Source organism: Calypte anna, chromosome 1, assembly GCF_003957555.1.
Source record: "Calypte anna isolate BGI_N300 chromosome 1, bCalAnn1_v1.p, whole genome shotgun sequence".
In the NCBI taxonomy this organism is placed as follows: Eukaryota; Metazoa; Chordata; class Aves; order Apodiformes; family Trochilidae; genus Calypte; species Calypte anna.
In genome coordinates, this window is record NC_044244.1 from 138,116,853 (window position 1) to 138,132,666 (window position 15,814).

Below are 15,814 nucleotides of genomic sequence, written 5' to 3' on the forward strand. Positions count from 1 at the left end.
GGGAGTGGCAAATCTAATTTGGATTAGGCATGCATGATAAGTGTCAAATTCCCAATCAGAAGGTCTTTGTTCTGGTTTTGGGAAAGGAGGTGATGTGCTCAGAAGCCTGGTTGCCATGCAACTCCATGAAGTGCAATCACACTTGTTAAACTGGGTGTCTTATAATTATTTTTTTTTCTTAAGTGTCCACATCTGGGTACAGACCTGTTGTCTGTGTATAGCAGTAGGTAGTGATAGATGCGGAGGAGATGGCTTTTGCATTATTTCTGTTACACTCTTCTGAATTCCAGCAGTTGTCCCTCGGTACTGTAAGACAGTGGTGGGTGACATTTAGAAAGTTTTAAAAATAATTTCTGTATCAATAGTTACAACTAATTTGAATAGCTGTCTCTGCTTTTGGGGGGATGACTTACTTTCCTGTTTAATATGGATCATAAGATCAAATTCTGTTTGTTTTTTTTTTATTTCTTCTCCTCCCCCCCCCACCCCTTCTTCTGTGTGTCCATGGGGAAAACTAGCGTTCTGTGGAGTTGAATCCAACACAGAAAGATCTTGTATTGAAGATTGCAGAGTTGCTATGCAATAACAACATAACTGATGGAAGAGCAAAATACTGGGTTGAGAGAGCTGCTAAACTCTTTCCTGGGAGTCCTGCTGTTTACAGGTTGAAGGTAAATTCCAAATTACCTTTGTCCAGTGGCTTCAAGAAATTCCAAGCAAAACTCATTGTGGCGAATTATTTTAGAATCTTTACTATCCAAACCATTAGATACTACTTTCTTCATAGCCTGACATTTTTTTCCTAACTTTAAACAACGCTGCAGCTACAGGCTTTCTTACCCTTTTTAATGTTTCAAGGTTAATCCTCTTCAAAAATGCCAAGGAGCTGTTATCACATCTTCAAAGTTGAGACTAGGGAGGCAGTATTGATATTTCTGCAGCTGGCAGAAAGATAGCAGGCCTTTAGACTCAGGCTTTCTTCCTCTATGCAGATTTTTGTTTTTTAACCTGCATTGTGATCAACCAGTGAGAAATACTGTAGTTTTCAAATACTGTGTAAATATTTTCAGTCAGGCAATCTCACTTTTTGCACAGGTATATTTTGTGTAGCTAGGCAGCAACCACATTGAAGCCTCAAGTTGTTTGCTTTTCTTTAAGCAAGATAGTCTATGGCAGGGTATGCTGTCATTGAACCAAATGGTTAGACAAGCATTACCTAAGAGGCAAGTTTTGAAAATTTTCTTCTACGATGGTTATCTCTGTTTTTAAATGTTTGAGTATCTCATCAAACTTTGTGTAATACCTGAAAGCTATTAAGAATAGTGTAGTTTGAGTAGTGTAGTGGAGGAGAGATAACTATGTGGTACTGTAGTTGCTGAAAAGACTTGTATGGGAAATGAAATATTAACATGTTGCCTTTATGTTTAACAGGAACAGTTGCTGGATTGCAAAGGTGAAGATGGATGGAATCAGCTTTTTGACCTGATTCAAGCAGAACTTTATGCAAGGCCAGATGATGTCTACATCAACATCAGACTAGTTGCACTCTACCGTTCCAATAATAGATTAAGAGAGGCTGTGCTCCATTGTCAGGAAGCGGAGAAGAAAATACCTTTGCAGTCAAGCTTGGAATGGTGTTCCTGTGTTGTAGAGACATTTGAGGTGTTTAATCATATTTTGATCCTGTGATAGTCTTCCATATTTTTTTAGCTGGTCTGTTTCTCTTAGTGTCCTTACTCTTACAGCTATTTCAAATACAAGTCAACTGAAACCAGTGGAATTACAAAATACTTCTTGTTTTTTTTTTTTTAATTGAAATATTCTCTCAAAATTAAGCCTTATAGAGCTCTTGAGTTTCAGACTTCAAAAGCTGAGTTATACGCAGCAGTTCCATTAAGGATAAAATTTCTCAGGCAAATAGTTCCCTGGAATTTTGCTGCTGAAGAATACTGTAGGGTCTCACCTGTGAAACTGGATTATGCAGTAAATACTACTGATAGGTTTTGGAGAAGTACTGCCCTTGCATTCATGGAAGGATGACTGTTCCTTATCCTGTGATGAACTTTCTTCTTTAGGAATATCTGGAGTCTTTACAAGACTTGGAGTCTGATAAAAATAACTGGAGAGCTATCAAGAAAGATCATCTGCTGGCCTATTCCAGCTTTGTCAAAATGACACTTTCTTCTAGAGATGTGCAGGAATGCAGAGAGGCATTTGAAAGGTACTGTTTTAACTTTTCTAATAGGAAAAAAACCCCAACAGACAACCTCTAAGAATCACTCTTTTTTGGGGGGGGGAGGACGTGACAGGGTGTATGTGTCACAGATAATCTACCAAGCTTCTGTTTTGCTGCTTGTTTGTGGATGGGAGAGGAAATTCTCTGTATTAGCCACTAAGAATTGTGCTTAGTGGGTTTGAACCCTAAGCCATCTTTTGATAGAGATGCAAGTCTTGTTTGGAATAGTCAGTATGCAGGCATGGAGAAGGCTTATTGGTATCCTGAGATGAGAATGTTCTTCTGTACTTCAACAATTGACTAATTCAAATTTTTCAGACAATTTTTTTTAAAAAATCAAACACCCAACAACAAAAAGCAAGAACCCCAAACCACCTCTTGTGTATCAGCTTTGTTCTGGTTATTTTGTTCTAAATTAACACAATGCATACAGGAATAAGGAACTTCAGGAATGCAATATAATTGAGAGGGTGGAAGCTACTTGCAGTAAGAACACTGCTTCCAGAAAAACTGCTGGCATTATAGAGCCAGCTAAACCAGCTGACTCCAAAGCCTATCATCTCTGGTACATGTAGGGTAATACAAAACAGTATTTGTAGTCAATATATTGGCTAAGATCTGTGTTCCTTTTTTATCTTTCCTTTCTTACTGGCTTTTATTGACTTTATTTTTTTACCTCAATTATGTAGTGGCTGTTAATTGTGTTTTGTAAAAAATATTCTTCAGTCTTAATCTTGACAGAGTATTTGCAGCAATACAGCTAATGGATGAGAAATACTTAATGCCCAAGTATGGTTTTTGTTTTCCTCCTCCAATACAGACCAAAACCATTTTGAGCTTTCTGCTGCTGTTTTTTTAGAGCCTTATAGTTCTGTCAGATTGGAAGACTGTTTCAGTTGTTTTCTAGAAAACCTCTCCTGGGAGAGGTGATTGTGTACTAGCCTTCAGCTACTCAGATTTCTACAGTACCTTCAGTTTACAAAGAGCCTTTTCAGTTGTATTTTGGGCCCTTCTGATAAGTGAAGGAAAGGGAAATGCAGCTATGAGTGCTTCCTGCGTGTCTCTAAATCTGCTGTAGTGAACAAGTTTATCCATATGGTTTGGGAGAATATTTTTGCAAGCAGCTGTTCCAAGTTACGCTGAAAATGCTAAGTATCTAGGTAATATTTAGTATGCTTTACTTCAATAATACATGCTGAGAGCTTTGGGAGTTTGAGACCATTATTGTACTTTTTAGTGCTACTCAGGTTTGAGTGACAGAGACAGTACTAACCATTGACTCATGAAGTTACTTGATTTATGGTTAAATAACATCAGCCAAAAGCTGCAGCTTTTCCTGGGACTCTGTTTAGAATGAGTCTTCTCTGTTTTAGTTTTGATCGTGCGCTTCAGTCGGTGAAGCCATATGTGATTGGGGCTGATGAGTTGTCTCGTACCTTTGTGGAAATGAAAGGGCAGCTATACATGCATGCTGGAGCTTTGCTACTGAAAATGGCCCAACACAATGAGGCCCAGTGGAGAGGTGTGTGTCAACTAGCAGCACTTTGTTATCTGATAAGTTTCCAGGTGAGTAATTTTTCAGTTGATCCAGTTCTTGAAATGTTCTTGCTGTACATGTGTTGAACTCCTTCCTGTATTCCTAAGATAAACTACTGTTTGTGTGCTCAAGGGAAGGCTCTCCTCGCTCACCCTTTCATAATTCTTTAAAAGAGGTAAATGACATGAATAGGGTAAAAGTGTATCTTCATCTGTTTTCTTTGTCACAGTAACCAGATTCTTACTAGTGTGTTTATTTCCTAGGGAAGATTCTGTTTCCTGTAATACACCTGAGCATGTATGTCAGGTGTTAGGCTTATTGCTATAAGGAGGGAAAGGCATGAACTGAGTAGTTTCCATATACTTGTGTAGACAGTAGAACTAAAAAATCAAGCTTAAGTCTTTGCTTCATGAAGTAAAATTTGTTGTCCTCCTTATGTCACTGCTTGAATTCCAGGTAAAACTTGCTCTTGTGCATGCTTTATGCTACTTGCAACAGCTATAATTGTCCACCTCTAGATTTTAGGGTGGTTCCCTGCCCTGTCCTCCACCCACCCCCTGGGTAATGTGACATAGAACCTTCAGAATGAATTACGTATTTTTTTTCCATAGTTTTCTAATGCTAAAAAGAAGCCTGTTCCCAAGCTCTCAGGAATCGTTTAAATGATCTGCTCATATTGTAAAATAGCTGTAACAATTCTCTCCTTTACCAGGTTCCTAAACCAAAGTCAAAAGTAATAAAGGGGGATCAAACTGGACAAGATGTGCTAGAAATGTTGGCCTGTGATCGAAAAAGCCAGTCAGGTAATAAAAATAGCTACATAGTTCCATTTAGTGTTACAGATAGTTACTTTTAGAGCTTTGTTAAAAAGCTCATTCCATTTCTTGAAATACAATGTTAACAGTTCAATAAGCTAGAAAACCTAGACTCTGACTACATAGGTAAAACAAAGTAGTAGTTTCATCCTGCCACCTAGAGGTTTTTTCTTCTCTTTAGTAGGTGCGTTCTTTTTTATGTGTGGTTTTTTTCCTCCTTTTTGCCTCTCCAACACACTTAGATAAATTTTAACTTGATATAATGGAAATGGCATCTGCTTGTTGGTACTATTTTGCAAGTATTGTTAATTCTAACAGGAAAAGAAAAAATTACTTTCTTTGTCCTTTCCATACATTTTCTTGTTCATCAGCTTTGCTTTTTTTGCAGCTAGGTGTAGATAGTTTTCAGTCTCCAGGCTCTTTTCAGGGCCTAGGTGTAAACAAACAAACAAACCACCTGCTAGATATCAGGTTCATTGGTTTCAGAATGGATTTTGATAAGAAAGACTTCTGCTTGTATTACAGCTGCTTATTATTTTAATGACTGTTGCAGTGACCCTAGAGTAATAATAATATGAAGATAGCTTTGTTCTTCATAAGAATTGGATTTGTGAATGCCTTTGAATTGTTGTGACTAAAGCTTGGAAAGCCTGTGTGCTTGAAACACTGACCTAATTACACTGAGAGTATAACAATCTACAGGTTTCATAAGGGGAGATCCTGATTCCCACCTAGCCCTCGACAGCAAGAGCAGTCCAATGTAGCAAATATTGCTTACCTTATGTTCACTGCTCTATTTATGTGAAGTGATATTTTTGTCTACTAGGTCATATGCTGCTGAACTTAAGCCATGGCAAGCAAGACTTCTTTAAAGAGATTGTGGAATCGTTTGCAAACAAAAGTGGTTCATCTACGTTGTTTGACAGCCTGTTTGAGAGTGGAGCTTCTAGAGAGAGGTCTTTTATTGGCACGGATGATATTGGAAATGTCAGTGCACAAGCACCAGTGCAAATGGAACTTAATAGATACGATATTGGTAAGAGTTGTTACTTTCTGTAACTCAGCATGAATTTCTGTAGCAGAAGCTATTCTACAAATACCTCATATTGCAATTCAAGACAAATACCTGAAATAGCTGCCCAAAATTGCCCTAATGTCCTAGGCAAGCCTTAAATTTTACTGTAAAGTAGAAAAGTGCTTCTTGAATAATTCCTTAAAGACTTCAGGAAGTAAAAAGGTTTGCTAAAAGTAGTTGCTATTGGACTGAAAAGGGTAAGGATGGAAGTGAAAGGAAATCTGAGAGTCACCTCCTCAGAAGCTTTTAAGGGGCTGATGGCTTGAGCACTCAGATGAACTGTCCACTTGATCTGTTTGGCTAATTTTAAGCCTGCAATCTTTCATAAGTGAAAGTTGGAATCCTGATGCTCATTGGTTCTGGAGGGTATCTTTGGCTGATCTGATGGAGTGAAATGTGAAACGCAGCTTTCGTCAGATACAAATCTTGCTGACCTGTAGGAAGTTGAAATCTGTATCCAACTTTGCTTTTTCACAGGTGCCATTCGAATGCACAATGGCAGTCTCCAGCACCTGGTGTGGCTTGGCTTGCAGTGGAACTCAATGTCAGTCTTGCCCCCCGTGCGCAAATGGTTAAAACAGCTTTTCCACTTGCCCCAAGAAACATCAAGACTTGAGACAGATGCTCCAGAATCCATTTGCCTACTGGACCTTGAAGTAAATAAACTTTCATAATCCTTTAATGCACTGTAAAATTTTAAGACTTTTAGTATTTAATACCTTAATTCTTATTCATTTATTTCTACAAAACTAGGTATTTCTGCTCGGGGTGGTATTCACAAGCAACTTACAACTGCAAGAGAAGTTTAATTCTCAGTACGGCGCACATCAGCCTCAATTCTTACCATTGCCAGTGTGCAAACAGCTCTATACTGAAAAACAAAGATCCTGGTGGGATGCTGTTCGTGCTCTTATTCAGAGAAAAACAGTGTAAGACTTTTTCAGTTTGGAAATGTTTGACCAAGCCTTTAGGCAGTTTCTACTACAGCACCTTGGGTTGATTCCAACAGGTTCTCGTAATATTAAATTTCTTTTTTTTTTTGACATGTTTTGGATGTGGAAGCTTCTTGAAAGATTTCTGAAAATGGAATTTTTGTTTCTAACTATGCAATTCTAAACTAGAAGCAGGTTAGGACTAAAACTGGGGGCTGTATTCATCAAGCAAGTGATGTGAACAGATGAAAACTTAAAAGAATACTAACTGAGGACTGTTTCTTCTAATATTCAGACCAGGAACAGCAGCAAAACTGAGGCTTATTGTTCAGCATGGAATAAGTACTCTGCGAACACTGGAGAAGCATGGCCTTCAACCTGCCCTAATTATACACTGGGCAAAAAGCCTGCAGAAAACAGTAAGATGAGATTTTTTAATATGTTGAAGCTTAGGTGGTTTTCCCTCTATTTTCCAAGCTATAAACAGCTTGGGGGGGCTGGTGGGGGACCAGATGAGTATGTATTATTGGGAACCATTGCTTATTTTGTCAGATGAATTATTTGCTCTAGTCACCTTACAGAGTATTCTGTCTTAAACTGCAGTGTTTTGTTCTGCATTCATGTTATTATACGTAGCTCTTGAGATAAAAATGTTTATCTCCAAAGTTTATCTCCAGTATTAGAGAAGAACTTCTGGAACTTTTCAAGGAAATAGGAGAAGGATATGTATGAAAAGCATTTTGGCTTGAATTTGTTGAAATAACATGCTTCTATTCCCTTCTCTTCACTAGGGCATTAGCCTTAACTCCTTCTATGACCAGAAGGAATACATTGGACGAAGTGTCTACTACTGGAAGAAAGTTTTGCCTATGCTGGAAATTATTAAAAAGAGAAGGAGTATTCCTGAACCTATTGATCCTCTCTTCAAACACTTCCATAGTGTAGACATTCAGGTACAGATTGATTAAGATAAGGTTGAAGTAAGAGACAATCTATGTCAGAAACTTACACAGCTGTGTGATTTTTCTCTGCATTGTACAACTCGTTTTTTTATTACTATAAATCTGCTAATGATGAGATTTGGTAGTATCAGTGTCTAATAAAGGGGGAAAAATCCCTACTTACAACTTTATTCTTACCTTTAAAACTGTGTGATTGGAAGGCAATGAAGATGCTTTAGTAACAACTTTCTTTAAAAGGTATTTTTCCTGTATTATAGGAAGCAAAATAAGAGTGGATGTGTCACTCCATTGTTAGGTATGAGGTGCCTTTCATTTTCTTTGTAGGTCTCCCAGGTTACAGTGTATGAAGAAGAGGCACATATAGCATTTGCAATGTTGGATGCAGTTGATGGCAAAACTGATGATGCTTTGTCAGCATTTGAGGCTATTAAGAATGTAGTTTCATACTGGAATCTTGCCCTGGTAAGTTTATGAAACTTCACTACCCCAAAATGCTCTCCTTTAGTCAATTGCCATCTACCAGATTCTAATTAATCTGAGTCTTGTTCTTTAGATCTTCCAAAGAAAGGCAGAAGAGATTGAAAATGATGCTATGCTGCCAGAAGAACAAGAAGAGCACAAAACCTATCTTCTTAAAAGCAAGCATTATCTAATGAAGATCATGGAGGAAAGTTCCTCAGATATGTCAGTAACTGAGAAAGTAAGTAATTCATGCTTTAAAAACATGTTTCAAGAGATACAGTGGCTTTGGGTACAAAACCCTTCGCTGTTATATTGGTGTTTTTTAAACCATGCTTTGCATTATGGGAAGTTAAACTAATTCCTTTGCTGAACACAGCCTGCTTAACAGTGATTTGATAAACTGTGTGTGACTTCTGTAACCTGTGATTCTATGATTCTGACTAATCTGTGTATGAAAGCTTTAGTCTGAACACAAATAGCTTTTGCAACTATGTTTTTATAGAGGTTAGTCGTTTGAAAAAACAGAATTAATGTTTGTGTGGATTGTTTTCATACATCAACCTTAAGTTCAGAGCTTTGCTGAAAAAAATCCCAGAACAGTATTGAGCCTTGTGAATTATTTTGCCAGAATCCTGAATGTAGTCTTGTTTTGCTCTGAGGGAGAATTGTAATCATGACTCATGTTTCAAAAAATTCTCCAGCTTCCAGTCTCTATTGAAACTGTGAGGGAAATGCTAGACACAGTGATCCAGGAACTTGGTGAGAACAGTGAAGAGGGAAGTCCTGCATTCAGAAACGGTCTGACACAAGCTGTAGATTCAGAGCTGAAACATTCCACCCCATCACCAACTAAGTTTTCTGTTTCACCAACTAAAAGCTACAAGGTATGTTAGCCAGCTGTTATTTCAGGGAATTTTTATTTTTGGATAAAAATTCACAAAATTTAAATTAACTTTTTTTCTAGTTTTCTCCTAAAACTCCTCCTCAATGGGCAGAAGATCACCGATCTCTACTTCAAATGATCTGTCAGCAAGTTGAAGCTTTAAAGGTAAGCAAATTTGTCACCATATTCAGTGAAGAGCAGGTAGCATTTTAGTTACAGTAAGGAAAACTTTTAGACTACTCCTTAAATCAGTGGAATTACCTTCTTTTAAACATCGGCCTAAAATGAGTGCAAGGATTAATCTCTATTCCTTAAAAACTTCTTTGGGACTTGGGCAGAGGTGCAGAGGCAACTCTTCGAAGAACTCTGTGCAGAAAGAACTCTGCTTTCATCAGCTTGATTCTCATCCACTTGGCTCTCATTGGTGTTTTGTTTTTACTTTGAGATCTGAAAATCTTAACAATCTTAACACTTTGTACTGCGTGGGCAGGTCTTGGATGATTCTGGCAGCTACCTCTTGATTTATTTTTGTTTTCTGAGCTTGAACATGTTTTTAAGTAGCAAAAGGGTAAGGAGAATTTCTTACATTTTCTTTTACAAATTTTTATGTAATACTTCTTGATTGGCACACTGTCTCAACAGAATGAAATGCAAGAACTGAAACTTAATAATTCCAATGCAAATGCATCATCTCATCGGTGGCCTGGTGAAAGCTTTGGAACAGATTCAATGTCAGAGGGTTATCAGAGAGCACAAAATCTTCATGAAGCTCCACTAACGGGTAAGCTGCTGCTGAGTCATTTCTGTAAATGCTTAGCTAAAGTAGGTAAGACCTCTAAAAATATTGCAGAAGTGTTTTAATGATTCACAGTAAAAAACTGATAGCTGGGAAGAGTCCACTTAAACAACAAAAAATAGATTATGAACTGGTTTTCTGTTGTTCCTTTTCAGTTGCTACCACTGGCCCACCTGGTTACTACAGCCAGTCACCTGCCTATAACTCTCAGTATCTTCTCAGAACTGCTGCAACCAATGTAACACCAACAAAGGTGAGAACAAATCTATCTACTTAAGGTACTTGCAATTATCTACTGAAAATGACTACTTTTTATTCTGTGTGTAGTTGGATGTAATTGCAGTTCCTTGTATATTATTTTATAAACTTGGACTGGTAAACTGATAATTTTTCTGCCTAATTTTTGGCCTGTGGTGTTTGGGAGGAGAAGCTAGCAAAATACGTCTAAGATATTAATACATTTCCCCTACAGGGCATGTATGGTAGCACTTAATCTTTTTTTTCTCCCAGAGTAGAGGGCAAAAGAGCATGGGGCTTTCTAGGATGATTTTTTTCATAACAAACCACCCCACTCATCTTGTGCCCCTTTTTCAATGCTTCTTTTCAGGTGCCCTTCGAGATTTAAACTAAGTCAAAATCAGTTTAGATTTGAACTCCTACAAAAACATGTCTTGATTTGTAAGAGTACCTTCATGTGTGGGCTTCATCACAGTCAGACACTTGCCTTTGTTACCCTAATAAGCAAGTAATTTGTTTCCTGCTTTTTCTTTAGGCTCCTGTCTATGCCATGAACCGACTTACACCTCAGCAACACATCTACGCTTACCAGCAGCCGATGCATACGCCACCTCTGCAAAGCAGTTCTGCTTTTATGTTTTCCCAAGACATATACAGCACACCTCTGCGTTTTGATTCTTCTGGTACTGGACTCATTTCTCCTCATGGGGGGGATGATTACTACAATTACAGTGTTCAGCAGGCAAGCACTAATCCACCACTGCCTGAACCAGGCTATTTCACAAAGCCTTCGGTTGCGCCGCCGACTTTAAAGCCTGTAGAATCAAAAATGACAGAATTTCCAAAATCTAAATTTGGACAGCCAGGAACAGCAGAAGGATCAAAAACGTCGCTTCCAACACCAGCACAGTCAAATCAGCCAACTTTTAAATTCAACACTAACTTCAAGTCAAATGATGGAGACTTTACCTTTTCTTCTCTTCAAGTTGCACCGCAGCCTCCGAATGCAGGTTTTAACAGCAGTGAAAATCTCTTGGGTCTTCTGACAAATGATAAACCTTTACAGGATGATAGATACATTGAACAAAAAACAGTTAATGATCACACAAATAGTTCAAGAAATGTTTTCAATTTTGGGAATAAACCTATTACAAGCATCTCTTTTAGAGATAATGTGGGACAAAATGTACATAAAAACCTAGGTTTTGAGAAGAGCGATATGTTTAGTGTCCAAGAACCCAGCAAGCCTGTATTCATGACGTCAAACTCGGACTTGGCCAATAGAAGTCATGAAACAGAGGGAGGAAGCACCCATGGTGGAGATGAGGATGATGATGGTCCTCATTTTGATCCTGTGGTGCCACTCCCTGACAAGATCGAAGTAAAGACAGGAGAGGAAGATGAAGAGGAATTCTTCTGCAACAGAGCCAAACTCTTTCGTTTTGATGCAGAATCTAAAGAATGGAAAGAAAGGGGTATTGGAAATGTGAAAATACTGAAACATAAAGTATCTGGCAAATTTCGTCTCTTAATGAGACGGGACCAAGTGCTGAAAATCTGTGCAAATCACTACATAAATACCGACATGAAATTAACTCCAAATGCTGGATCAGACAAATCATTTGTATGGCATGCTTTAGACTATGCAGATGAGTTGCCAAAACCAGAACAACTTGCAATTAGATTTAAAACGCCTGAGGAAGCAATGGTTTTCAAAAGTAAGTTTGAGGAGGCACAGAATATTTTAAAAACCTTGGGATCAAACGTTGACGCATCCGTGATTCAGAGTAGTGGGACTTCAAGGGAAACAGCAAATCAGGATGTCAAGGAGCCCAGCAAATCTGTTTCTGGGACCCAGACCTTTGGCTTTCAGTTCTCAAAAGATGGAGTTAGCAGTGAATCTGATAGCAAAGGCAACCTTCCAGCTACATCAACTGTGCCTGGCCCTACCTCTTTTTCATTTGGAACAGAAGCCTCGAAACCCTCCTCTGGTGGTTTTGGGCAACATCTCCTGAAGAAAGATCAGTGGGAGTGTAAAGTGTGTTTAGTTCCAAACGAAGCAGGGGCAAAGAATTGTGTATCATGTCAAAGTCCAAATCCAGATAAGCGGGAAACACGTGGCACCCCATTAACTGAATCTGCTGCAAGTTTCAAAGCCAGTGGTAACACTGTGCAGGACACATTTGGATCTGCTTTTGCTAAAAAGGAAGGCCAATGGGAATGCTCTGTCTGTCTAGTAAGAAATGAACCCACTGCTTCCAAGTGTATATCCTGCCAGATTCCAAACAAAACCAATACAGCAGTATCTAGTCAACAAACTTCCTTTAAATTCGGCCAAGCAGTTTCTCCAAAGTTTATTCAAAATGACTTGGGAACTCCTTTTTCTAAAAAGGAAGGTCAGTGGCGTTGCTCTGTATGCCTGGTCCAAAATGAAGCAAAAGATGTGAACTCTTGTACCTGTCAGAATCCCAGCTCTCAAAGTCAACCTACTGTACCTTTACCTACTGTTCAGGCATCCTCAGCTCCCAGGTTTGGTTCTGTTGCTGACACAAGTAAGGCACAGAAAAATGGATTTGAAGGGCTTTTTGCTAAAAAGGAAGGGCAGTGGGATTGTAGTACGTGTCTTTTGAGGAACGAAGCTTCTTCACCAGCCTGTGTAGCCTGCCAAGCACCAAATCCATCTGGTAAGATTGCTGCTGGTGATGCTTCATCGACTCCTACTTTTGGCTTGAAAAGTAAATTGTCTGAGCCTGGCAGAGGACAAGCAACGGGCTTTAAGTGTGATTTCTTAGAGAAGAGTTTTAAGTTTGGTCATACTGAGCAAGGCAAGACACCAGCATTTACATTTCAGATTCCTTCTGATACTGAAGCTAAGCCTGCAAAGGGAGGATTTAGCTTTTCAATGCCAGTGCCTGCAGATGGATTTAAATTTGGGATACAGGAACCTAGTAAAAATGCCACTAAGAAAGATGAGCCATCCAAAGAGAGTACAACTGGCTTAAAAAGCATTGATGAAAAAGATAAAAAGGAGCTGCCTTCAGATAGTGGAACTGCATTCCAATTTCAAGAAACAGGAAACAAGGAGAAAGGTGACTTTGTTTTTGGGCAAAATACCAGCACTTTTGCTGAGCTTGCAAAAAGCATTGATGAAAAAGACAAAAAGGAACTGCCTTCAGATAGTGGAATTGCATTCCAATTTCAAGAAACGGGAAACAAAGAGAAAGGTGACTTTGTTTTTGGGCAAAATAGCAGCACTTTCACTTTTGCTGAGCTTGCAAAAAGTACTCCTACGGAAGGCTTTCAGTTTGGAAAAAAAGACCCTAACTTTAAAGGCTTTTCAGGTGCAGGTGAAAAGTTGTTTTCTTCACAGGATTCTAAAGTGGATCCCAAAGCAAACACATCTTCTGACCTTGGTGAGAAAGATGATGATGTGTATAAGACAGAAGAGAGTGATGATATCCATTTTGAACCTATAGTTCAGATGCCTGAAAAAGTAGAACCCTTTACAGGAGAGGAAGATGAAAAAGTGTTATACTGCCAAAGAGTAAAGCTGTTCAGGTTTGATCCAGAAACAAGCCAGTGGAAAGAACGTGGGGTGGGCAACTTGAAGATTCTTAAAAACGAAGTTAATGGCAAAGTAAGAATCCTAATGCGGCGTGAGCAGGTATTGAAGGTGTGTGCAAATCACTGGATAACAACAACAATGAACTTGAAACAGCTCTCTGGCTCAGATAAGGCATGGATGTGGATGGCCAATGACTTCTCTGATGGTGATGCAAAGTTGGAACATCTGGCAGCAAAATTCAAGACACCAGAGCAGGCTGAGGAGTTCAAACAGAAGTTTGAGGAATGTCAGAGGCTACTACTAGATATACCTCTGCAGACACCCCATAAACTTGTTGATACAGGTAGGACAGCTCAGCTAATACAGAAAGCAGAAGAGATGAAGTGTGGCTTAAAAGATCTCAAAACTTTTCTGACGGATGACAAAACTAAACTTTCAGAAGAGGAAAATGTCAGCTCTGCTTGTGCCAGCAGTACTTCTGATGTGGTTATAAAGCCACATGCTGAAAGTACGGGCCCTACTCTGGAGTGGGATAACTATGACTTGCGTGAGGAAGCGCTGGATGACAGCGTGAGTAGCTCTGTATATGCATCACCTCTTGCAAGTAGCCCTGTTCGGAAAAATCTGTTTAGATTTGGAGAGTCTACCACAGGTTTTAGTTTCAGCTTTAAATCTGCCTTGAGCCCATCAAAATCTCCTGCCAAACAGAACCAGAGTAGGACATCAGTAGGGACAGATGAAGATTCTGACGTTACTCAAGAAGAAGAGAGAGATGGACAGTACTTTGAACCTGTGGTACCTCTGCCTGACCTCGTGGAAGTGACCAGTGGTGAGGAAAATGAACAAGTTGTCTTCAGTCACAGAGCTAAGCTGTACAGATACGACAAAGATGCTAACCAGTGGAAAGAGAGAGGTATTGGGGATATCAAGATTTTGCAGAACTATGACAACAAACAAGTGCGTATAGTCATGAGAAGGGACCAGGTACTAAAACTCTGTGCTAATCATAGAATAACACCAGATATGAATATGCAACAAATGAAAGGATCTGACAGAGCATGGGTATGGACTGCATGTGACTTTGCAGATGGAGAAAGGAAAGTAGAGCTTCTAGCTGTGCGATTCAAGCTGCAAGATGTTGCAGACTCATTTAAGCAGATTTTTGATGAAGCAAAGCATGCCCAAGAGAGAGACACGCTGATAACACCTCTTTCTTCTCGTGCCAATACGCCAAAGGAATCTCCATGTGGTAAAAACGCTGTTGCTGTACTAGAAGAAACTACCAGAGAAAGAACTGACCTCAACAACCATGGTGATGATTCTTCTGACGTAACAGTAGAGGTTGCAGAGGTATCAAACACTTCTGAAACACCAGCGAAAGCAGTGGTTTCTCCTCCAAAGTTTGTATTTGGATCTGAATCTGTCAAGAGCATTTTCAGTAATGAAAAGTCCAAGACGTTCACATTTGGAAATACTTCAGCCACTAGTTCTCTCTTTGGCTTCAGTTTTAATCCTCCAAGAAAGAGTGAAGACAGCATTCTAATGTCTCAGAACACAACAGAGAAAGAACTGGAAGTCTCTAAACCATCAAAAAGCTCTAGTACTCCTCAGAAGCCTCCAGACAGCAAGGTAGACAGCTTGCCTACTTCATCACAAGATGGAGCCAGTAATTTCTCATTTAAAATTCTGGAAAAAGGTGAGTGTCAGTTGAACGAGTAATTAATTCAGCTACGCAACTTACTAAGTAGTCATCTCCATGCTATGTACTAGTCTTTGTTGTTTGAATAATACGTAGTTTCTTTCAGTTCTAAGGCTGGTACCCACATCTTTTAAGGCTGAGAGGGGATCTTTAAATATCTGAGGGTGAATGTCAAGAGGAATGGGCCAGTCTTTTTTTCAGCATTGCCCAGTAACAGGACATGGAATAACGGGTTTAAGCTAGACCATAGGAAATTCCACCTCAACATGAGGAGAAACTTCTGTGAGGGTGACGGAGCCCTGGAACAGGCTGCCCAGAGAGCTTGTAGAGTCTCCTTTGGAGACTTTCAAAACCTGCCTGGATGCGTTCCTGTGTGGCCTGCTTTAGGTGGCTCTGCTTTGGCAGGGGGTTTGGACTAGATGATCTCTAGAGGTCCCTTCCAACCCTTAACATTTATGATGTTCACAAGTTCTTAGGATTTTAATGGAATGAATTTTAAGTCATAATTATTGTCATATAAAAATGAAAGTGTGTGATGCAGGATGGAATTTTGATTCAGGTAGGAGCTATAACTCTTCAAAGTGCTGTACCTGAGTCTCAGGCTTAGGTGCTGAA

At 39.3% G+C, this 15,814-nt stretch overlaps 1 protein-coding gene across 4 annotated transcripts in view; it reads left to right on the top strand.

Moving 5' to 3' along the window:
- The window catches only part of LOC103530800 (E3 SUMO-protein ligase RanBP2-like), a 32,273-nt gene that overhangs the window by 3,722 nt on the left and 12,737 nt on the right, over positions 1 to 15,814 (top strand). For all 4 annotated transcript variants that reach the window (XM_030457611.1, XM_030457616.1, XM_030457625.1 and 1 more), the window contains exons 4-20: positions 519 to 671; positions 1,432 to 1,662; positions 2,076 to 2,221; positions 3,610 to 3,802; positions 4,486 to 4,576; positions 5,415 to 5,624; positions 6,141 to 6,319; positions 6,417 to 6,592; positions 6,891 to 7,014; positions 7,387 to 7,548; positions 7,882 to 8,019; positions 8,111 to 8,257; positions 8,721 to 8,903; positions 8,984 to 9,067; positions 9,545 to 9,683; positions 9,854 to 9,951; positions 10,471 to 15,196. In XM_030457611.1, coding sequence (XP_030313471.1) covers positions 519 to 671; positions 1,432 to 1,662; positions 2,076 to 2,221; positions 3,610 to 3,802; positions 4,486 to 4,576; positions 5,415 to 5,624; positions 6,141 to 6,319; positions 6,417 to 6,592; positions 6,891 to 7,014; positions 7,387 to 7,548; positions 7,882 to 8,019; positions 8,111 to 8,257; positions 8,721 to 8,903; positions 8,984 to 9,067; positions 9,545 to 9,683; positions 9,854 to 9,951; positions 10,471 to 15,196 — 7,180 coding nt within the window. The remainder of the gene's footprint in view (positions 1 to 518; positions 672 to 1,431; positions 1,663 to 2,075; positions 2,222 to 3,609; positions 3,803 to 4,485; positions 4,577 to 5,414; positions 5,625 to 6,140; positions 6,320 to 6,416; positions 6,593 to 6,890; positions 7,015 to 7,386; positions 7,549 to 7,881; positions 8,020 to 8,110; positions 8,258 to 8,720; positions 8,904 to 8,983; positions 9,068 to 9,544; positions 9,684 to 9,853; positions 9,952 to 10,470; positions 15,197 to 15,814) is intronic.